The sequence below is a fragment of the Cydia pomonella genome, chromosome 13 (assembly GCF_033807575.1).
Source record: "Cydia pomonella isolate Wapato2018A chromosome 13, ilCydPomo1, whole genome shotgun sequence".
NCBI lineage: Eukaryota > Metazoa > Arthropoda > Insecta > Lepidoptera > Tortricidae > Cydia > Cydia pomonella.
Window position 1 is genome coordinate 17,338,259 of NC_084715.1, and position 24,817 is coordinate 17,363,075.

General features: G+C 46.4%; 1 protein-coding gene across 1 annotated transcript; it reads left to right on the plus strand.

Moving 5' to 3' along the window:
* The first annotated feature begins 53 nt into the window (after positions 1–53).
* Positions 54–24,354, plus strand: LOC133524437 (ubiquitin carboxyl-terminal hydrolase 5). Its single transcript, XM_061860477.1, has 17 exons — positions 54–252; positions 3,464–3,589; positions 4,656–4,841; positions 5,525–5,631; positions 5,949–6,114; positions 6,548–6,715; positions 7,258–7,419; positions 8,187–8,290; positions 8,498–8,681; positions 14,812–15,023; positions 15,712–15,834; positions 16,495–16,609; positions 17,012–17,125; positions 19,077–19,227; positions 19,692–19,910; positions 21,982–22,091; positions 23,918–24,354. Exons 1-17 carry the CDS (start codon positions 148–150, stop codon positions 23,978–23,980), a joined length of 2,415 nt encoding a protein of 804 aa, XP_061716461.1. The 5' UTR covers positions 54–147; the 3' UTR covers positions 23,981–24,354.
* Positions 24,355–24,817: the final 463 nt, after the last annotated feature.

Consider the following 24,817-nt stretch of genomic DNA (forward strand, 5'->3'; position numbering starts at 1 on the left):
TATTTTCTTTATCGAAGTTTCTTCTTACAATATTTCGATATTTCATCATCACATATCACATCACTTTACTATTTTTGGTGCGACGGACGCCGGGGACGTTTCGATTGCAAAAATTCGATTTAAAATTCTTATTAATTGATATTAATCATGGCGTCAATAGATTTGTTAACGCCACATCTTTCTAAGATCAAGATACCGGCCGCCGGGCAACTGATTTACAAGGATGAATGCGTGTATTCTTTCGATAATCCAGTGAGTTGCATTTTTTAAATTTTATAACCTCACCATTGTTTTTGTTATATTTTGCTATTAATTCTTAAATTTAGATAAGAAGAACGTCTAGATACGTTCAGATTTAAACTATAAATCCTAATTAATAATAGTTCGTAACTAGAAAGTGAACAGCCATTTATTGAGTTTATTACAAAGAGCGTAAACTAGGTAGGCACTATAGTGTTCTCGTTAAAATACTTAGTGTTCATGAAGTTTTTAACAGCCTGATACACATTAGCAATAACATTGAACAAGGATGTCTTCACGCCTTCAGTGGAATCCGTGCAAAATAACTGGGACAAGTAACCATCAAATAAGACTGGACTCCAGAATAAAATGTTGTACAACAGTTCCCTGCTAGCTAATGTATAATTTTTCGAATTCTTCACATCCATAACGTGTATTTTAGTTAAAATAAATACTGAAATCATTACAGGAACAAAGAAACTGACTATAGCTAAAATAAACATATAAAGAAGCATATTCTTCGATTCTATGTAACAAATTTTCATGCAGTTCTCATTTAATTTTGGTTTCCGATACAATGGAGCACTTGTCACATTCATGTTGAAAATAGTTAAATTATTCACAATTTTATAAACATTCTCTATTATAGAGTTAATAACTGTTAAATTATCTTTAGTCTCTACATTATCGTACACCTTAACATAATCTTTAGAGTTGGTATATTTCCGAAGCTCTAACGTAAAGTTGTCCGAAGGCACCAAGCATGAACTGTTGCTAACCCCCATCATTGCCATACAAGTGTCACTATAACTTTGTATATCCCTTTTCATAGTCACTTGCTTAACACCCATTGGATACATAAAAAGTGTGAGCAGGACAGGTACAATCCACTGTAAAAGTATCACAAAAGATGAAAAATATTTCTTCCAGAAACTTAGCACTTTTATCTTCACACTATGAACTTGTCGAGACTCCATATTTATTTCTTGAACAATGTTTTCCTCGTCTCTCCTCTTCATTTCCATCACCTTCTTGTAATGCATGTAGTTATCAATGACAAGACTTAGAAATCCATTGACAAAAGGTATTACCAATGGTCCATAGCTCATAAAAACAGTCCAGTACCCACAAGGTGCTTCACATCTCAGAGTCATCTCTGCCGTCCGTAGTTCCATGTCAGACATAGATACATTCGCTGGTCTCAAATTGTAAACTGCTCTTACTATAAAGGAAATTCCAATACACATCAAAATAACATTTTCCGATAAGAGCATGGTTGAAAACTTGTTTCGGTCCTTCACCACTTTTTTAAATTGAGCAAACTTAGTGAGAATCCGCTTAGAATTAAGAAAGTTCCTAAGTACAAGTCAGTGGATTGGAACATTGTTGCTTTGTGTAGTGTTTAGTGAAAAGTAGACCCACATGATGCTCTGTGGATGTTATCAGTGTGCAAATTATAGGGGCTGGAACTGTAAACAGTAAAAAAGGTTGTGATAATGATAACATTTAAGTCTGGTTAAAAGTCAATAACGTAATATGTATTCCTTAAATTTATGTAGCTATTTGACTTTATCAAGTTGGTAAAATTTGGCTTCGATTGTTACATTGCTGTAGCCACTAGACAAAGCCTGCATTGCGGATATCTTACATGAAAATGGGTTATTTTTAAAATTTTGTTAATCACTCAATTATTTTAAATTCATGATTGTTAATTTGAACATTTTAACATTTAAGAAAACCGTCTTCATTCAGTTTTTGTAACAGAAAAACAGAGTGAATATGCAAGTTTACTTATTAGAAAATATGTTTATTCTGATTATCATCAATATCAATATAATGAAGGTGCATTGGGGTAACTTTGAAAATGGGATAATTTAGAAAATTGCAGATACAGTGTAAACTCTATAACTATAGTGACACTCAAGGGACCTAATGTTTTTGACGGTGTAGAAAGTGTTCGTTATATAGAGAGAAATCAATACTAAAGCAAACCAACTATAGCATAGCCAACAAAGGTCGACGTATAACGTCAGAGTGAATCGTAATATCGAGTGAAATTATATGGAAAAACAGTAAGCAAGATGCCTTGGTAAGCGTTACAGTAGTGTAAATGTTACCAAAGTACGAAATGCTTCTGGTTTAGTAGATATTTAGCGATTTAGCTTTTCAGTAATGTTATGTTATTTTCTCTGCTTTCAAAGCTAACCCAATGCACAGGTGCGAATTTACCCTAGGTCCAAGAGGGTGGCAGGCTGCAGGCCGACCATTACTTTCAGTTTTGGGTACTTGGCCAATTGCTTAAATACTTCATGGGGTGACCCAGGTCCACTGGCCCCGGTCGCCAAATATCAAAATTTCATAAGTTTTCCTGATTTCAAAGTTAACCCAATGCACCTTATATATCCTATTTAGTTTTTATCAATATTAACCAGCACTCTATGCTATCATCAAAGTCATAATATGACTCCTAGATTATACCAAAGTCTGTCTGTTGCTTGTCAAATATCCTCGAACTATACACAAAAGATAACATCATCATATGATCAAAGACTGATAAGTGTATTGCTCAACAATTTTCAACTAATATTGTTACCGGAACCACCGGAACTCTTTTTTCAACTCTTTCCTCTTTGAAGTTATACACTTTTCGTTTGTCGCGACACTCATGACATCTAGTACTAATAAATGTGCTACTGGAAGCTAGATGTCGACTACGACGACTGTCTATGTATTATTAGTCTATGCCAATGGTTCCCAAAGTTGAATGGACCCACCTAACAAAATCTTCCAAATTAGGGACCTCTTGGCCGTTTTAATAAAGTATATAGGGGGCATAAAATATTATTTGTATCACTCAGATGCCTTGAAAGTTTCAAGGCCCACTTAATATTCGCTCGCGATCCATAGTTTGGGAAATTCTGGTCTATGCTATGCTATGATACATCAATAGTTCTAAATATTGCACCATCTAATTAAACAACTGAAGCAGTGGCGTTGTAAAGCTTTACCTATTTTACGGTATCTAGATATAGTATGGTACAAACAGCAACACTCTTAACTGTCCATCGGTAGACCTTATGCCTTTTGTAATAAGGTCCACCGATGGACAGTTAACAGTATGGGCGATGGTATGCTGTGCTGTGGTGTGGTGTGTGTGGGTGCTATGCTATTTATTATGCACTATTAATTTATCGCGAAAATCACGATAATCTTTATGTTGCAGGAATCAGAGACCGGTCTTTACGTGTCGTTGGTATCGTTCCTGGGTTTCGGCCGCAACTATGTGGAACAGTACTTCCAGAAGACAGGCAATGCTGTCTTTCTGCATATTCATCGGGAGAAAATACCTGTTAGTACCTCACAAGATTGCTGTTAACTTACAATGCTCATTGGTTTTTTTGTTGGAGACTGTCGTTCATGGGTTTTGGCCACAACTATGTGAAGCAGTAGTTCAGATGACATAAACCAGGAGAAATTACCTTATAATGCTCCTTTAAAGGGTTCAATACCAAAAAGTTACAAAAGGAAACTATATGGTGCGACTCTGCCTGAACACTCGGGAACTACTTACTCTAGATTTGAAATTTGGCATAGTTATTAATAAATTAATACTAAACCCACACTTTTTAATTTTCTATGATGAACATCAGAAATGGGAATAGTTGAAAATCTAGTTACTGGATCCAATAGGGTACCTATCATATGAAAGGGCTTGAGCTGCGCATTCTGAACCACTTTATTTAAAAAAAAGGTTCTTCCAGTTTTTACAAAAAATTATGCATGATTTAGAGATATTTTTCCGCGCTCTCGCCCGCATGTAGCACGTTTATGTGGGTAGTCCTTACCTCATTACTAAATTATTGGAACCATTGACCTGCGAGCCTACCGCCAATACCGAAGTTCGCAAAGAGCGGGCATGTTTCTGTTTTAATCTAATTATGGCGTAATTAAACTGACAGAGAAAGATGCCCGATTTGCGAACTTCGGTGTTCGCGGTAGGCCCTCTGCTCTTTCTTAGTTGGGATCATGGAGTTAAGATCATGATGATGTATTAATGTTTCAATTACTTTTACATTAAAATGATGTAAAAGCTGTAACGTAATTTTAGTTGATTAGCCCTCGACATATTTCGAATCCTTTCGAGTTTCGACCCGTGAGAATAACGCGAGTAACCCGTACTTAACGTGACATTCACTGCCAACGTTATCGTAGCGCTACGTTGGTAGCCGATCCCAGTGTTTTCCCGCTTTGTAGAGGAACGCTACAACGAACAGAGGACCCGTCGAGCGGGATCCCGGCACTCAGTGTGTTAATTTTTAAATGTTGAATTCTCACGGGAGTATTTTTTTATCAAACCAGAACTTTCTCGCTATAATTATTCTGAATGTGTATTAATAAATTGTTCCATTTGTTAGGTACCAGAACCGGAGCAAACTGGTGACGGTCCAGAGAAGAAGATCACCCGACTGGCAATAGGCGTGGAGGGTGGGTTCGACCCCACCTGCAATAAACCAAAATTCACCTACACTGACCACTACAATGTGGTAGTGCTGCCTGGTTTCCATACATTCCCGTGGCCGGATCCTACGCTACCTGAGCAGGTGAGTCAACTCTGTTACCCTAAATGTATTGGGTTCCTTTAGACCTATTGGTCACCCACGCTGCGGTGATTTGCTTACTTATTAAAAGGTACCTTTAGCATCAACAACGGACGGTTTTACGGTCAAAGGGGAAAAATATATCGTAACACACCTTTATTTCCATATAAATAAGGATTTGTTTCGGTATACATATTTGGCCACTTTTGCCCTCACTAACTATTTGATGCTGACTGTACCTACCTTGAGAAAGTAAGTGGGTTTCGAATTCGTCGGTGTCTATAGTCTGTTTTTTTTTTAGATTTGAAATTTTATAACCACAAAAGTAGTGGTAACTTTTTTCCTCCAAAATTAAATCCGAGTGACTATGCACTGAATTATAGATTATTTACATATTATTGTACCGCAATACTAGATTTCATATGAACGCCAGCATTTCGGAAGAAAAAGTTACTTACCTTTGAGGTTAGAAAAATTGTAATCTTAAAAAAACGGGGGGTATAGTTAGCGGCGTTATACATAAGTGTCTGTGAAAACTATCCAGCCATTGATAATCTTGTCTCTATCAATCATTTTGGTATTTGTGTTTGTTATTATGAAGAGACAAAACGAAACGCAGGTTTTCAAAATTTTATTCGGGTAGGTCCCCGAGTATTTTATAGTGATGGCAAATAACATTGTTGCAGGTAAAAAAATCTGTGCAAGCCGTTATAGACGCGGAATCGCCTTTCAAGATAGCGGAGATGAACGCGCTCGCGGGCACTTGGGACGGCGAGGCGCGTGAAGTATCCGTGTAAGTTACACATGACAAATTCAAATATTTATTGTGATACGAGTATACTCACAATTAGTGTGTTAAACAATGCAAACTCACCATTTATCGATAGGAACCATGCGCGTTAGAGGGTACCCACTGTATCGAAAGTTACTTTACATTGACACTTCACGACATAACAAGATGCTGCCTCCTACATTTCACGCAGTTACGCGTTGTAGGGACTTCCTTGTGGCTGAAATCGAAATGCAATTAAGTCTGTGAATAGTCAAATGGATGTCGACAAGAATAGTACATTTTCGGAAATTTATTTATTATATTTGTATTGCTTCCAGACACGCCGTGAGCCTAAAGCAGCTAGACAATGGCGTAAAAATCCCGCCTTCAGGCTGGAAGTGCGCCAAGTGCGACCTGACCACCAACCTGTGGCTCAACCTGACCGACGGCGCCGTGCTCTGCGGCCGGCGCTTCTTCGACGGCTCCGGGGGCAACGAGCACGCGGTAAGATTATTAAACTGAACTTCTGATGCCAGAGAGAGAAAGAACATATTGTATTTTACATATACAAATTGGAATCTCAAGAAAGGCCAACTGCGTTGGTGTGTATGACAGGTAAGACGTTATCATGACTACATTGGCTGCCTTAACCTGAGAACTTGTGAAGCTAAAACACTGCTTTAGATTCGTTGCAGATTAGTTGGAAACAAATTTTACGTTCACACTGCAAGCATTGATCAATCGAAAGTCAATCCAGGCACAACAACACATGGAGGCTTTCGTGTGAATTGAACATATGTAAACTTTTGATCTTTGGCAATGTTCTTCAATATGTTTCTTCACACAGGGTGTTGCATTAATTTTGTCGTAGGTTATTCAATTCCATCATGCTATGTTTTTCTTTTCATGTCATCTTTTTACACATTTTTTCCCTCAGGTCGAACACTACCGCGAAACAGGCTACCCGCTGGCCGTAAAACTGGGCACCATCACCGCCGAGGGCAAGGGCGACGTGTTCTCATACGCCGAGGACGATATGGTCGAGGACCCGTATCTGGCCGACCATCTCAAACATTTTGGCATCAACGTTCAGCAGCTGCAGAAGGTACTAAAAATAACTTTCAGAGCGGGGACACTGCTATACACGTGCATGGCTGTCTCACTCACGCGCAGACTGCAGGGCGATGTGTTTTCTTACGCAGAGGACGATTAAAGTCGAGGTAACTGGCCAGATATCTCAAGCACTTCGTCATCAACGTTCAACAACTGCAGGGTATTCTTAGCCAACCTAGCCAACACGTAAACAGTCATATAATCTACTTAAGTTTGCATGTTGTAAATAAGTCTACACTAAGTTTGGGTTATAAAAAGAAGGTTTCTGTTTGTTTCTGAACATAACTCTTAGAAAAGCTAAACCCAAGACTCATTATAGGGCCGCCGCCATGTTTTCTGGTAACTGAAGTAGCAAACGTTAACTTTTGACATCCTCAATTGCCGCATATTATAGAGTGATACCAACAATACATTAGTACAGTCAATGAATGTTAGAACAACCAACAGCACTTTTACGGTCTTTCTTTCTTTTCGTCAACGATTATAGAAGTTTAGTTTTTTAACTATTCCTTTAATAAAGCTTTTATTCCACAGACTGACAAGTCCATGGTAGAGCTGGAACTTGAGCTGAACCAACGTACTGGTGAATGGAACACTCTCCAGGAGTCCGGCAGTTCCTTGCAGCCTCTGCACGGACCCTCACTCACGGGGCTGAGTAATCTGGGCAACTCTTGTTACATTAACAGTGTTCTACAGGTGAGAAGATGACAGCACTAGAAATAATCGTGCATCGCTAATATCCTAGATCTCTCAAAATACATTTTTTCCCTTGATAACTTGTGTGAAAAATGTTAGGCCGTGGACTGAACGCACGCGGCCAACGGTGCGGTCCGCCGTCATTCATTGTGGGTCCGTCAAGTGCTCCGACTTCTGGCCAAATTTCGTGTTCCGGAGGTTCCGAAGGAAACTGCCGAGTCAGACACAACAGCTCCTACTTTTCTGTCACCAAAATTGTGTTTAAATTTAAATTTATGAAATTTATATAGTCTGTAACTAAATGATTTCAGTTTTTTTCTGATCTAATTTAAACTGTCGTGAGTCATTACTAACACTAAGCTAATTTTACGGTTTAACTCATTACGCGTACGCGTGCACATTAGTGATTGAAAATGGAGACCTAGGCTCTCCGAAACATGTCGCGCTATTGACAAAAAATACGTGACGTTAGTGTTTTTTTTTTTGAAAAATTCGTCAATTGAATTAGTACTCCTTTTTACACGATTTTATTTAGTTTAATTTTATTTGTTTGCTTGCTTACCGCCTCATGTGCTCGGGGAATATTTTTAGAATTAAAAATAAAATTGACGTTTTGACACTTTATAAGAGTTTTAAGTTACTTTTATGAATGGTTATTATAAATTGCCCAAACAGCAATTTTTTTTTACTGCTGTCTTTTTTCTATTCTGAATATCACTGCAGGTATGTCGACCTGTATAGTTGTCTCACTCGTGTAATGTCGTCAGGTGATATTCCGCATGCCGGACTTCGTGCGGCGCTTCGTGGAGGGCGCGCCCGAGATCTTCGCCTCCTTCCCCGAGGACCCCGTCAACGACTTCAACGTACAGACGTAAGGGAATACACGTTGAAAATAAAATATCATAATAATGATTTATTTGTTAAATAATATAGAACAGGTTTATGCCCATATAGTTCACACAGAACGAGACGTTTTTTAAGGAAACTGGCGCACAAAGTAGCATAGTCTGTGTAGACGTGCCTCGCCAGAGGCATTCGGTGCTGGCGTTTTTTTTAAATATAAATATGTGTATTTCAGCGCTAAACTAGGCGTTGGTTTAGTCTCCGGCCGCTACTCGCAGCCCGGCGACACGGATGGCACCCAGCCCGGCGTCGCTTGCCACATGTTCCGTAACCTAGTCGGCAAGGACCACCCCGAGTTCCAGTCCAAACGGCAGCAGGACGCCCACGAGTTCTACCTGCATCTACTGACACTGTTACAGGTAGATAACATGTAGATACAGACGGTATACAGCCCGGCGTCGCTTGCCACATGTTCCGTAACCTAGTCGGCAAGGACCACCCCGAGTTCCAGTCCAAACGGCAGCAGGACGCCCACGAGTTCTACCTGCATCTACTGACACTGTTACAGGTAGATAACATGTAGATACAGACGGTATACAGCCCGGCGTCGCTTGCCACATGTTCCGTAACCTAGTCGGCAAGGACCACCCCGAGTTCCAGTCCAAACGGCAGCAGGACGCCCACGAGTTCTACCTGCATCTACTGACACTGTTACAGGTAGATAACATGTAGATACAGACGGTATACAGCCCGGCGTCGCTTGCCACATGTTCCGTAACCTAGTCGGCAAGGACCACCCCGAGTTCCAGTCCAAACGGCAGCAGGACGCCCACGAGTTCTACCTGCATCTACTGACACTGTTACAGGTAGATAACATGTAGATACAGACGGTATACAGCCCGGCGTCGCTTGCCACATGTTCCGTAACCTAGTCGGCAAGGACCACCCCGAGTTCCAGTCCAAACGGCAGCAGGACGCCCACGAGTTCTACCTGCATCTACTGACACTGTTACAGGTAGATAACATGTAGATACAGACGGTATACAGCCCGGCGTCGCTTGCCACATGTTCCGTAACCTAGTCGGCAAGGACCACCCCGAGTTCCAGTCCAAACGGCAGCAGGACGCCCACGAGTTCTACCTGCATCTACTGACACTGTTACAGGTAGATAACATGTAGATACAGACGGTATACAGCCCGGCGTCGCTTGCCACATGTTCCGTAACCTAGTCGGCAAGGACCACCCCGAGTTCCAGTCCAAACGGCAGCAGGACGCCCACGAGTTCTACCTGCATCTACTGACACTGTTACAGGTAGATAACATGTAGATACAGACGGTATACAGCCCGGCGTCGCTTGCCACATGTTCCGTAACCTAGTCGGCAAGGACCACCCCGAGTTCCAGTCCAAACGGCAGCAGGACGCCCACGAGTTCTACCTGCATCTACTGACACTGTTACAGGTAGATAACATGTAGATACAGACGGTACACAGCCCGGCGTCGCTTGCCACATGTTCCGTAACCTAGTCGGCAAGGACCACCCCGAGTTCCAGTCCAAACGGCAGCAGGACGCCCACGAGTTCTACCTGCATCTACTGACACTGTTACAGGTAGATAACATGTAGATACAGACGGTATACAGCCCGGCGTCGCCTGCCACATGTTCCGTAACCTAGTCGGCAAGGACCACTCCGAGTTCCAGTCCAAACGGCAGCAGGACGCCCACGAGTTCTACCTGCATCTACTGACACTGTTACAGGTAGATAACATGTAGATACAGACGGTATACAGCCCGGCGTCGCCTGCCACATGTTCCGTAACCTAGTCGGCAAGGACCACCCCGAGTTCCAGTCCAAACGGCAGCAGGACGCCCACGAATTCTACCTGCATCTACTGACACTGTTACAGGTAGATAACATGTAGATACAGACGGTATACAGCCCGGCGTCGCCTGCCACATGTTCCGTAACCTAGTCGGCAAGGACCACCCCGAGTTCCAGTCCAAACGGCAGCAGGACGCCCACGAGTTCTACCTGCATCTACTGACACTGTTACAGGTAGATAACATGTAGATACAGACGGTATACAGCCCGGCGTCGCTTGCCACATGTTCCGTAACCTAGTCGGCAAGGACCACCCCGAGTTCCAGTCCAAACGGCAGCAGGACGCCCACGAGTTCTACCTGCATCTACTGACACTGTTACAGGTAGATAACATGTAGATACAGACGGTATACAGCCCGGCGTCGCTTGCCACATGTTCCGTAACCTAGTCGGCAAGGACCACCCCGAGTTCCAGTCCAAACGGCAGCAGGACGCCCACGAGTTCTACCTGCATCTACTGACACTGTTACAGGTAGATAACATGTAGATACAGACGGTATACAGCCCGGCGTCGCTTGCCACATGTTCCGTAACCTAGTCGGCAAGGACCACCCCGAGTTCCAGTCCAAACGGCAGCAGGACGCCCACGAGTTCTACCTGCAATCTACTGACACTGTTACAGGTAGATAACATGTAGATACAGACGGTATACAGCCCGGCGTCGCTTGCCACATGTTCCGTAACCTAGTCGGCAAGGACCACCCCGAGTTCCAGTCCAAACGGCAGCAGGACGCCCACGAGTTCTACCTGCATCTACTGACACTGTTACAGGTAGATAACATGTAGATACAGACGGTATACAGCCCGGCGTCGCTTGCCACATGTTCCGTAACCTAGTCGGCAAGGACCACCCCGAGTTCCAGTCCAAACGGCAGCAGGACGCCCACGAGTTCTACCTGCATCTACTGACACTGTTACAGGTAGATAACATGTAGATACAGACGGTATACAGCCCGGCGTCGCTTGCCACATGTTCCGTAACCTAGTCGGCAAGGACCACCCCGAGTTCCAGTCCAAACGGCAGCAGGACGCCCACGAGTTCTACCTGCAGCTACTGACACTGTTACAGGTAGATAACATGTAGATACAGACGGTATACAGCCCGGCGTCGCTTGCCACATGTTCCGTAACCTAGTCGGCAAGGACCACCCCGAGTTCCAGTCCAAACGGCAGCAGGACGCCCACGAGTTCTACCTGCATCTACTGACACTGTTACAGGTAGATAACATGTAGATACAGACGGTATACAGCCCGGCGTCGCTTGCCACATGTTCCGTAACCTAGTCGGCAAGGACCACCCCGAGTTCCAGTCCAAACGGCAGCAGGACGCCCACGAGTTCTACCTGCATCTACTGACACTGTTACAGGTAGATAACATGTAGATACAGACGGTATACAGCCCGGCGTCGCTTGCCACATGTTCCGTAACCTAGTCGGCAAGGACCACCCCGAGTTCCAGTCCAAACGGCAGCAGGACGCCCACGAGTTCTACCTGCATCTACTGACACTGTTACAGGTAGATAACATGTAGATACAGACGGTATACAGCCCGGCGTCGCTTGCCACATGTTCCGTAACCTAGTCGGCAAGGACCACCCCGAGTTCCAGTCCAAACGGCAGCAGGACGCCCACGAGTTCTACCTGCATCTACTGACACTGTTACAGGTAGATAACATGTAGATACAGACGGTATACAGCCCGGCGTCGCCTGCCACATGTTCCGTAACCTAGTCGGCAAGGACCACTCCCGAGTTCCAGTCCAAACGGCAGCAGGACGCCCACGAGTTCTACCTGCATCTACTGACACTGTTACAGGTAGATAACATGTAGATACAGACGGTATACAGCCCGGCGTCGCCTGCCACATGTTCCGTAACCTAGTCGGCAAGGACCACCCCGAGTTCCAGTCCAAACGGCAGCAGGACGCCCACGAATTCTACCTGCATCTACTGACACTGTTACAGGTAGATAACATGTAGATACAGACGGTATACAGCCCGGCGTCGCCTGCCACATGTTCCGTAACCTAGTCGGCAAGGACCACCCCGAGTTCCAGTCCAAACGGCAGCAGGACGCCCACGAGTTCTACCTGCATCTACTGACACTGTTACAGGTAGATAACATGTAGATACAGACGGTATACAGCCCGGCGTCGCTTGCCACATGTTCCGTAACCTAGTCGGCAAGGACCACCCGAGTTCCAGTCCAAACGGCAGCAGGACGCCCACGAGTTCTACCTGCATCTACTGACACTGTTACAGGTAGATAACATGTAGATACAGACGGTATACAGCCCGGCGTCGCTTGCCACATGTTCCGTAACCTAGTCGGCAAGGACCACCCCGAGTTCCAGTCCAAACGGCAGCAGGACGCCCACGAGTTCTACCTGCATCTACTGACACTGTTACAGGTAGATAACATGTAGATACAGACGGTATACAGCCCGGCGTCGCTTGCCACATGTTCCGTAACCTAGTCGGCAAGGACCACCCCGAGTTCCAGTCCAAACGGCAGCAGGACGCCCACGAGTTCTACCTGCATCTACTGACACTGTTACAGGTAGATAACATGTAGATACAGACGGTATACAGCCCGGCGTCGCTTGCCACATGTTCCGTAACCTAGTCGGCAAGGACCACCCCGAGTTCCAGTCCAAACGGCAGCAGGACGCCCACGAGTTCTACCTGCATCTACTGACACTGTTACAGGTAGATAACATGTAGATACAGACGGTATACAGCCCGGCGTCGCTTGCCACATGTTCCGTAACCTAGTCGGCAAGGACCACCCCGAGTTCCAGTCCAAACGGCAGCAGGACGCCCACGAGTTCTACCTGCATCTACTGACACTGTTACAGGTAGATAACATGTAGATACAGACGGTATACAGCCCGGCGTCGCTTGCCACATGTTCCGTAACCTAGTCGGCAAGGACCACCCCGAGTTCCAGTCCAAACGGCAGCAGGACGCCCACGAGTTCTACCTGCATCTACTGACACTGTTACAGGTAGATAACATGTAGATACAGACGGTATACAGCCCGGCGTCGCTTGCCACATGTTCCGTAACCTAGTCGGCAAGGACCACCCCGAGTTCCAGTCCAAACGGCAGCAGGACGCCCACGAGTTCTACCTGCATCTACTGACACTGTTACAGGTAGATAACATGTAGATACAGACGGTACACAGCCCGGCGTCGCTTGCCACATGTTCCGTAACCTAGTCGGCAAGGACCACCCCGAGTTCCAGTCCAAACGGCAGCAGGACGCCCACGAGTTCTACCTGCATCTACTGACACTGTTACAGGTAGATAACATGTAGATACAGACGGTATACAGCCCGGCGTCGCCTGCCACATGTTCCGTAACCTAGTCGGCAAGGACCACTCCGAGTTCCAGTCCAAACGGCAGCAGGACGCCCACGAGTTCTACCTGCATCTACTGACACTGTTACAGGTAGATAACATGTAGATACAGACGGTATACAGCCCGGCGTCGCCTGCCACATGTTCCGTAACCTAGTCGGCAAGGACCACCCCGAGTTCCAGTCCAAACGGCAGCAGGACGCCCACGAATTCTACCTGCATCTACTGACACTGTTACAGGTAGATAACATGTAGATACAGACGGTATACAGCCCGGCGTCGCCTGCCACATGTTCCGTAACCTAGTCGGCAAGGACCACCCCGAGTTCCAGTCCAAACGGCAGCAGGACGCCCACGAGTTCTACCTGCATCTACTGACACTGTTACAGGTAGATAACAAGTAGATACAGACGGTACACAGCCCAGCGTCGCTTGCCACATGTTCCGTAACCTAGTCGGCAAGGACCACCCCGAGTTCCAGTCCAAACGGCAGCAGGACGCCCACGAGTTCTACCTGCATCTACTGACACTGTTACAGGTAGATAACATGTAGATACAGACGGTATACAGCCCGGCGTCGCCTGCCACATGTTCCGTAACCTAGTCGGCAAGGACCACCCCGAGTTCCAGTCCAAACGGCAGCAGGACGCCCACGAGTTCTACCTGCATCTACTGACACTGTTACAGGTAGATAACATGTAGATACAGACGGTATACAGCCCGGCGTCGCCTGCCACATGTTCCGTAACCTAGTCGGCAAGGACCACCCCGAGTTCCAGTCCAAACGGCAGCAGGACGCCCACGAGTTCTACCTGCATCTACTGACACTGTTACAGGTAGATAACATGTAGATACAGACGGTATACAGCCCGGCGTCGCCTGCCACATGTTCCGTAACCTAGTCGGCAAGGACCACCCCGAGTTCCAGTCCAAACGGCAGCAGGACGCCCACGAATTCTACCTGCATCTACTGACACTGTTACAGGTAGATAACATGTAGATACAGACGGTATACAGCCCGGCGTCGCCTGCCACATGTTCCGTAACCTAGTGGGCAAGGACCACTCCTAGTTCCAGATTTATAATAACCAGGCAAAGCAGTAACATGCGAGTTGAACAGATAATTTTATCGAATCGACATGAGTCAACTCCAGAAGTTTGTAGGAACGATAAACGAATATGTAAGGCTGATCTTATGCCAGGCCGCAACATATCAGTTGCAAGAATTTTCTGCGCTGAGTTACGTTAATCAGACCATTGATTGTGATAGTGCAACGGGCCTTAATATTTCATGTATTCGCAGCGCAACAGCCGACATAAGCCAAATCCAGCCGACTGCCTCCAGTTCATGGTTGAAGAACGCATCCGCTGCGGCGCGTCCGGTGCCGTCCGGTACACGTCTCGCCCTGAACATCACTTACCGCTGCCCGTACCACTAGCGCAGGCGACCAATCAGCAGCAAGTACGGGAGTATGAATCTCGGCGAGCTGCAGCTGAAGCAGCCAATCAGCGTTTGTGAGTATTCCCTTGTCGATAACGTGCGGTACCCGACTCCGCCCTAACCCCACTTACTGCTGCCCGTCTCACTTGCTCAAGCAACCAATCAGCACAGGAATATGAGGCCAGGCGAACCGCTGCTGAAGTCGTCAATCAGTGTCTGTACATAAACACAGTGCAAACGTACTTATTGAGACTTGAGCACCGCCTGCCGATTAAATGCGGATTAATTAGATTTTGATAATCAACTGTATTCGAGCAGGACTCTAAGTTGGCTAAATTCTTCTGAACGGGCCAACAACAACGGGAACGGGCGTTTTGCTGTGACACTAAATTTGTATGGATGTACTAACTCTTTAGTGTACAGAACACACACATAGACAAATATACACACGAGAAAAGGCAAAGGTGAACTTGTCTCTTTGAGAGATCGCTTCCAATTAACCTTTGAGTAAATGATAATGTAACTGTTTAAGTTATGAAAATAGTGATACCCGCCTTCCACTGCGAGCGGAATGGGCTCCGTTCGAAGTCGGCTTTACTCGCATCGCATTATGAAATGCATACAAATGCTTCTTCTAAATAACAGTGGAATTCCATTTTACTCCGGTCTGCCGAGTACGTCGCCTCCGTTTCCACTTATTACCCTTTTTTGGTAGACGGTGAACAATATTAAAAAAAAGCTAAATAATATGGTCTTTATCAGGGACCCATCCACAGTAGTCCGACCGCACATCCCGTTCTCGGCATGCCTGGACAGCTTCATGCGGGAGGAGACGGTCGAGCAGTTCTTCAGCAGCGCCGTCAACCAGAAGGTCACCGCTTACAAGTGAGTTTACTACATCAATGGTCTTTAATATGGAAAAGGTGTTTTTGTCAGGGACCCGTCCACCGTAGTCCGACCGTACATTCCATTCTCAGCGTGCCTGGACAGCTTCATTCTGGAGGAGACGTTCGAGCAGTTCTTAGCAGCACTGTCAAACAGATGGTCACCGTTTACAAGTGAGTTTGGCAATTCATTGCTTAGGTAAAGCCCGTCTAATCCCTACGATTATAAGACGTTAATCAGAGATTAAACAGAATTTATTTTTATAACATCCTGGTCACGGCACCAAAGTGTATACCACTTTCTCATTACATGTACAAATGTTGTGTGATGAATAAGCAACTAATACATGAATGTTACATGATTGTAAAACTATTTTTTATTGTTTTTATTGAAGCAACAGACTTATGTGACCAATCACTTTACATTGCTAGGTATATAGGTATAATTGAAGTGTACACATAGTGAAGTGAAGAGTTCTTTAGGCGCTCTCACTCTCACAAACAAAACCGTTTAGACAGTTTGGGTAACACCATAAATATTAATTTGTATCATTCTCTTGACTCTTAATTTCAACTAAAAAGACAACGGTATAACATGTTTTCTAGCACTTCGTTACGTACAGTCTTTAGTAAGCTAATCTTAACCTTTGTAAAATTTTAGGACCACACGTCTATCGACGTTCCCTGACTACCTGCTCATTCAGCTCAAGAAGTTCACCATCAAGGAGGACTGGACGCCGGCCAAGCTAGATGTCGAAGTTGATATGCCGTGGGAGGTAAAAACAAGACTGTCTCGTAATGAAGCTAATTCACTTCGTATTTTGTTCTTCATTCATCAACAATGTCGTGCATCTATTTCCTTTCTATAGCAAACGAAAGTGACGCAACCACACTACGCGTACCGCTATAAAAGCGCGTACACATTAGGAAAATTGTTTGCCTGAAAATGAGTGTTAACGCCTCGTCTTTGTTCGGGCATCTTCGGGAGCCGTCGCCGACGCAATGCGTGGTGCGGGGCGCGGAGAAGTGGGGCCGGCAGCGGCATTCTCTCAGCAATCTTGCGACGGACGGTTGTGCGCGTCCGCTTACAATCAGTGATAACTTTTAACATCTATGTATCATCAAAGGGCTTATACTTGAGTACTTGGAATATTTTAACCGAGTTTATTTTTCCTTAGGTAGACCTATCCTGCCTGCGCGGCCGCGGCCTGCAGTCCGGCGAGGCGCCGCTGCCCGAGGCCGCGCCCGACGCGCCGCCGCCCGCCTACGACGAGGGCCTGCTGGCGCAGCTGGTCAGTATCGTGTACACTATGTACAGACATGTACAGGTGGACCATCCTGCCTGCGCGGCCGCGGCCTGCAGTCCGGCGAGGCGCCGCTGCCCGAGGCCGCGCCCGACGCGCCGCCGCCCGCCTACGACGAGGGCCTGCTGGCGCAGCTGGTCAGTAACGTGTACACTATGTACAGACATGTACAGGTGGACCATCCTGCCTGCGCGGCCGCGGCCTGCAGTCCGGCGAGGCGCCGCTGCCCGAGGCCGCGCCCGACGCGCCGCCGCCCGCCTACGACGAGGGCCTGCTGGCGCAGCTGGTCAGTAACGTGTACACTATGTACAGACATGTACAGGTGGACCATCCTGCCTGCGCGGCCGCGGCCTGCAGTCCGGCGAGGCGCCGCTGCCCGAGGCCGCGCCCGACGCGCCGCCGCCCGCCTACGACGAGGGCCTGCTGGCGCAGCTGGTCAGTAACGTGTACACTATGTACAGACATGTACAGGTGGACCATCCTGCCTGCGCGGCCGCGGCCTGCAGTCCGGCGAGGCGCCGCTGCCCGAGGCCGCGCCCGACGCGCCGCCGCCCGCCTACGACGAGGGCCTGCTGGCGCAGCTGGTCAGTAACGTGTACACTATGTACAGACATGTACAGGTGGACCATCCTGCCTGCGCGGCCGCGGCCTGCAGTCCGGCGAGGCGCCGCTGCCCGAGGCCGCGCCCGACGCGCCGCCGCCCGCCTACGACGAGGGCCTGCTGGCGCAGCTGGTCAGTAACGTGTACACTATGTACAGACATGTACAGGTGGACCATCCTGCCTGCGCGGCCGCGGCCTGCAGTCCGGCGAGGCGCCGCTGCCCGAGGCCGCGCCCGACGCGCCGCCGCCCGCCTACGACGAGGGCCTGCTGGCGCAGCTGGTCAGTATCGTGTACACTATGTACACACATGTACAGGTGGACCATCCTGCCTGCGGCAGTACAATTATTATGATCATTACTATGAAAACGGACTATAATGGGTCACAAATCAATTTGTTCAATTGTACTGGTTATTCGCTATGTGCACGACTGTCACGCAACCTAGAGTCCACAAGTCTAGGGGAAAATGTCAATGCATTACATCTCATAAAACTACTCCAAAACTAAAAACTACTGAACAGATTTTCATACGACTTTCATATATCAATAGAGTGATTCATGAGGAAGGTTTAGGTATATAACTTGTTAAGGTTTTGTGTAAATTGTTTGAAATATAACGATGTTGTCGGAAAAAATTACGCTGGCTAAGAACTTTAATCGAAAACGCTGCCTAATCCGTTTGAACTATAACAACACAATGTATGGTGGGGCTGTCTCTCTTTCATGGATCTACAATAAAAACCATGCTGTTGAATGCCTATCTTTTAAGGATAACTTACTATACCCATTCTTAACTTCTAGGAAAATATCACAGAGTATGTGGCATTTGCAAAGCTACTTACACGGATACAGTATTAATAATTATCAAATTAAATACGTTAGTTATATTAAGCATTTCATACAGATTACGATGGTCCCTTATACCATACAATTTAAATGACTATTTCAGGAGTAATCGTAAATTAAAGTTTCATTTCGAGCCATATAACTTGTAAGAATTGTTAAGACGCTATCCGCAGTTAGTTCCAATTTTTACCACCTTATGCGCTGGGATCGCTTTACTTACCCCCACAATGCCCTTCGCACGTTCCCAATACATATACGTAATTGTACAGGTTGTATACATAGGGTTGGATCCGAAATATATGAAATTATCCGGATCTGGATCAAAAACAGACTTTCGGGCTCCTTCCTCATCCTTTTTTAGTCGTAGTCACACTCCATTGTAGAATTTTGCTCGTAGACATAGAACATTCTTTGAGGGTACCTTCGTGGCTGCACAATATTATAATTTAAATACTAAGCTTATCGATTTTTCATATATTTCATGTTACAGTTGGACATGGGCTTCCCCCTAGAGGCATGCAAGCGCGCCCTGTACTACACAAACAACTCTGGCATGGAAGCAGCTTCCAACTGGCTCATGGAACACATGACCGACTGGGACTTCGCCAACAAGTTCGAGCCCCCGGGGACGCCCGCCCCCGGTATGTACCACACACACATACACACACTCCTAAAGTCGTCCATTTGAAACTAGTGACTGTATGAGACATCGCAAACCCTGATGGCTTCGTTGATTTGAAAGACATTCAAAAACTGAATCGACAAAAAGCCATATAATTAACTAATTTGATCATGAAATTTCACGAGAATCGGTTGAGATATATATGTTACCGGTAAAAGAGAAAAGCCGGACATATGAAATATTTTTGCTCGGAAAGTTTATCAAATCAAATAATTATCGTTTATTTTCAGGCCACCAAGGCCCATCATTGACACATACTTTATATATTTACATATTACATACAAGAAAAAAATATTTTGTTAGCAAACGTATGAAATCCCGTCTCGACAATGCTAGTGATGTACTTATTATGTTTATCTCGATTATTGTTATTCGCGCGAAATATTTCAATACTTAGGTTTCAATTTTATTCGATTATTTCAGCGGCAGCGACAGCAAACCTGGACGAATCGAGCGTAGAGCAGATCGTGAACATGGGCTTCACTCGTTCGCAAGCCGCTAAAGCACTGACGGCGACGGCGGGCGACGTGGGGCGCGCCGTGGACTGGATCTTCAGCCGCGCCGCCGAGCTCGACGCCTGGGACCAGCCGCCCGCCGCGCCCGCCGCCCCGCCCGCGCCGCAAGCCCGGGACGGGCCCGAGAGTGAGTCCACCTGACGTCACCCCACGTGTACTGTGCCGCGCCGCCGAGCTCGACGCCTGGGACCAGCCGCCCGCCGCGCCCGCCGCCCCGCCCGCGCCGCAAGCCCGGGACGGGCCCGAGAGTGAGTCCACCTGACGTCACCCCACGTGTACTGTGCCGCGCCGCCGAGCTCGACGCCTGGGACCAGCCGCCCGCCGCGCCCGCCGCCCCGCCCGCGCCGCAAGCCCGGGACGGGCCCGAGAGTGAGTCCACCTGACGTCACCCCACGTGTACTGTGCCGCGCCGCCGAGCTCGACGCCTGGGACCAGCCGCCCGCCGCGCCCGCCGCCCCGCCCGCGCCGCAAGCCCGGGACGGGCCCGAGAGTGAGTCCACCTGACGTCACCCCACGTGTACTGTGCCGCGCCGCCGAGCTCGACGCCTGGGACCAGCCGCCCGCCGCGCCCGCCGCCCCGCCCGCGCCGCAAGCCCGGGACGGGCCCGAGAGTGAGTCCACCTGACGTCACCCCACGTGTACTGTGCCGCGCCGCCGAGCTCGACGCCTGGGACCAGCCGCCCGCCGCGCCCGCCGCCCCGCCCGCGCCGCAAGCCCGGGACGGGCCCGAGAGTGAGTCCACCTGACGTCACCCCACGTGTACTGTGCCGCGCCGCCGAGCTCGACGCCTGGGACCAGCCGCCCGCCGCGCCCGCCGCCCCGCCCGCGCCGCAAGCCCGGGACGGGCCCGAGAGTGAGTCCACCTGACGTCACCCCACGTGTACTGTGCCGCGCCGCCGAGCTCGACGCCTGGGACCAGCCGCCCGCCGCGCCCGCCGCCCCGCCCGCGCCGCAAGCCCGGGACGGGCCCGAGAGTGAGTCCACCTGACGTCACCCCACGTGTACTGTGCCGCGCCGCCGAGCTCGACGCCTGGGACCAGCCGCCCGCCGCGCCCGCCGCCCCGCCCGCGCCGCAAGCCCGGGACGGGCCCGAGAGTGAGTCCACCTGACGTCACCCCACGTGTACTGTGCCGCGCCGCCGAGCTCGACGCCTGGGACCAGCCGCCCGCCGCGCCCGCCGCCCCGCCCGCGCCGCAAGCCCGGGACGGGCCCGAGAGTGAGTCCACCTGACGTCACCCCACGTGTACTGTGCCGCGCCGCCGAGCTCGACGCCTGGGACCAGCCGCCCGCCGCGCCCGCCGCCCCGCCCGCGCCGCAAGCCCGGGACGGGCCCGAGAGTGAGTCCACCTGACGTCACCCCACGTGTACTGTGCCGCGCCGCCGAGCTCGACGCCTGGGACGCAGAACAGTGGAGGCACATAGAATTTAATTTTTTTACTAAAACTTTTTAATAGCAGGAAATTGTGTATTGGGTTTAGTTAATGAGACGACTGTCAGTGGACCGTTTTCCCAAGTAAAAAATGTACTAAAGCTTTGTCTATATATAATCCATTGCTAGTATTAATTGAGCCAAACAATCGAGCGACAAACCATTGCCGACATGCATCAAGTTTTTAGAGATTGGGCACAGCGGATTAGCATCTCATCTGCCATCTCGAGATAATCTGGGGCAGTCCAGCAGTCCAACAGAAAAAGTAATCTGGGGCAGAAAAAGTAATTGCTACAGAATTTGTAATGTTGTTCCAATTCCCAATATTCGACAGCCATGGTTGATTAACTTTGGTTTGGTTGGTGTATCATATGTTGGAACATACGTAAACTACATCTATAATCGACTTAACACATTCACTGCCAACCAAAAAACGGCGCACTACCCCAGAAACCGGTGGTCTATAGCTGCGTACAAAACAACCCGCCCAGCGGCATCATCTGAACAAAGTTCACGAGCGCCCACCAGGTGGGTTCCCGGCAGTGAATGTGTTAATACGTATTTCCTGGTTGTTTACTATAGCAACGAATTTGTATACTTTGACTGTTATCCAAGAAAAATTAAAGCTGACATAATGATGAAGACCAAAGGAACACGAACTGTACTACTCAATTAAATCGTCTTATTAAAGAATGACTATCAGTCTATTAGGAAACTAGTCAAGAATAAAAAGCCGTTTTGAAAGAAATTGTTTTTATGATTGTTTCAGAGTACAAACTGGTGGCATTCATCTCTCACATGGGCACGTCCACGATGGTCGGCCACTACGTGTGCCACATACTGCACGAAGGACGATGGGTGATATTCAATGACAATAAGGTACGGCGGCAACTTATATTTCGCTCTATTTAAGCTCCTTCAAGTAAGAACTAGTTCTAGATATTTTGCGTCTTGAACACATGTTAAAAAAATATTATATCGAGTTTATTGCGAACTCATTCTGTTACCATTATTTCCGACGTTTCGACGCTGGCTACATTCGTGGTCGCAGATAACCGGTAAAAATTAATGGTTATAAAGATTTTTTGGATGATAGAAATAGAGGCAACAAAATAAAATCGCGACAGACTCGACTTCCGATATACGAGTATTATGTTTTAATAAGATCTCTAGGGCCCAAGAAATATGGACATACATAAAATATATTTTAATTTGTTTTGATGTAAACACAAACAATACAAAAATAACTGTTCCAAATCATAATGAATAAAATTTTATTGAAGGTAGTATACACCGTGTCCAATAAGTTCGAATACAGTTATGATCCTTAATAAAATAAATTTACGCGTAGTTTATGTTATGAAAATTATATTAAATGAAAGCCACATTTATATACAATATTTACAACAAATGTTTTGGAATAACTCCACCTTTAACTTTTTTTACAAGTTTCAAACGTTTCTCAAAAGAGTCACAAGCGGCACGCACCGCATCCATCGGCATATCGTCCCATATTTGCATGATAACCTTTTTAAAATGGCTCAGGTTTGCGACTTTATAATTATTTAGTTTCGAGAGCATGTATGACCATACGAAATAATCTAGTACGTTTAAATCTGGAGAACTTGGTGGCCATTCAGTTTTCGGCAAAAAATCGGTCAAATTAGCCTTGCACCAAGCTTGAACAGCGTTTGCCGTATGCGACGGAGCTCCGTCTTGTTGGAAAACATAATAATCGTCTGCAAACATATTTTTTAAATTTGGGGCAACATTTTTCTCCAAAACCTCCGATTTATAGTATGCCGCATTGATTTTGACGCCTTTATCAATAAAAACTAGAGGCAGTTTGCCCCTCTTACAAAGAGCACCCCAAACCATCACTGATGGTGAGCTCTGGAACCTAGGCACATTCTTTTCATACTCTGGAATGTCTTCTATCCGTGCTGCCCACAACCGGTCGTTCTGGGCGTTATGAGGCTGCTCTAACACAAAGAGTTTCTCGTCTGAGAAAACAAATTCGTCACCTGCGTGCCAAGAAAGTATGGTGCTACATCTTTCTACTCTCTTTTTCTTGGTTGCATCTGAAATGCCATGTACTTTTCGTTTTTTATAAGCATGACATCCAAGATCTTTTTTCAATATATTATGTACAGATCCCCTGGAAATTTTCAGATCAGCAGCTAATTTTCTAATAGATCGGTGTTTTTTCCGCCGAATTCGCTCTCTTATAGCCTTTACCACTTTTTCAGTTCTAGCTGAGCGGGGCCGACCGGATTTTTTCCTGTCCTCTGTAGAAGAGATCTCTTTATACCTTTTTATAGTAGTATAAACCAGATTCCGTTTAATTCCATGCGGTTGTAACGCCTTGAATATAGCACATGGCCTGTCGCCTTTAAGGAATTTTCTAATAATTTCTTCACGAACGTACTTCATCGTGTATTCAAGCCAAACTAAAAATACGTGACTCATGAAATTATAGTACTATGTTTATGTCAATATACTTTTTAAATTAAAATAAGAATTTTATATCCAGCGATCCGTATGTCTATACAGCAAGTGCTAAAAGTTTGTATTCGAACTTATTGGACACGGTGTATGTTATATTTTGCTGTAAATCAAATGCTACATGTGTAATTTTAAACTTGTGTTCTTTATCCAATTTTAAATGCATGTTTTGTATATGTCATTTTATGGTTTTGTTGCAGGTGGCTCTCTCGGAAAACCCTCCCAAGGATCTCGGTTACTTGTATCTATATGAAAGGCTGTGATGATACTAGTGAATATTGTACGAAAAAATCAGGGCACGGTTCAATAAGGAACATTAGACTGCGTTAAAGTTTTTTACACAAAAGAGATTTAACTTTTTAGGCAGTATTTATTTTATAGAAACAAATTTTATATTAGATATTTGATTAGGTTAACAAAATTAATAACTTCTTAAAGGCTCTGCATAAAAATGCATTTTTGTTTGCAATTGTTTTTACATAATACAGTGTTATTTTCTGTAAGAAACTACTGTATATTATTTATTTGATTAATGAAGTTGTATTATATGTATAAGCTCGACCTTATAACGCAATAATTGCATGGTGTCTTAATGTCATCGCGGACAACGAATATTAATAGAAATTATCTGAGATGCTCTCTTTATTTCATTTTTTATTAATCCCTGTGCACATTCCTCCGACATCCCTCATAATACTGCATAATTACGGCAGAGCAACCCTAAAGCGCATGGCACACGTCGCTGCGCTGTGCGAGCGGAATGTCACTATAATACGCGCATAGCGTTCCGCTCATACTTCGGAGCGACGTCCGAATCGGATACAGTGTGCCATTCCCCTAACCTAACAAGAATGGAAAACAATGTTCACATATCTACCATGACCCTATGAATCAAAGAGCATAATATCACTACGTTTCTATGAATACCAAGGATATCTTCCCTCCCCCTACACTGTGAAATTTACCTTCATGGTGTCTAGTGAACAAGGTTAATATCTGTTATTGTTTTCCGCTACTTTACCGAATACGAAGCCATATATGGCTGATATGATATTCAAATGTATGGTCAGCTATTTAAAGTTCAAATTCCAACAAATATC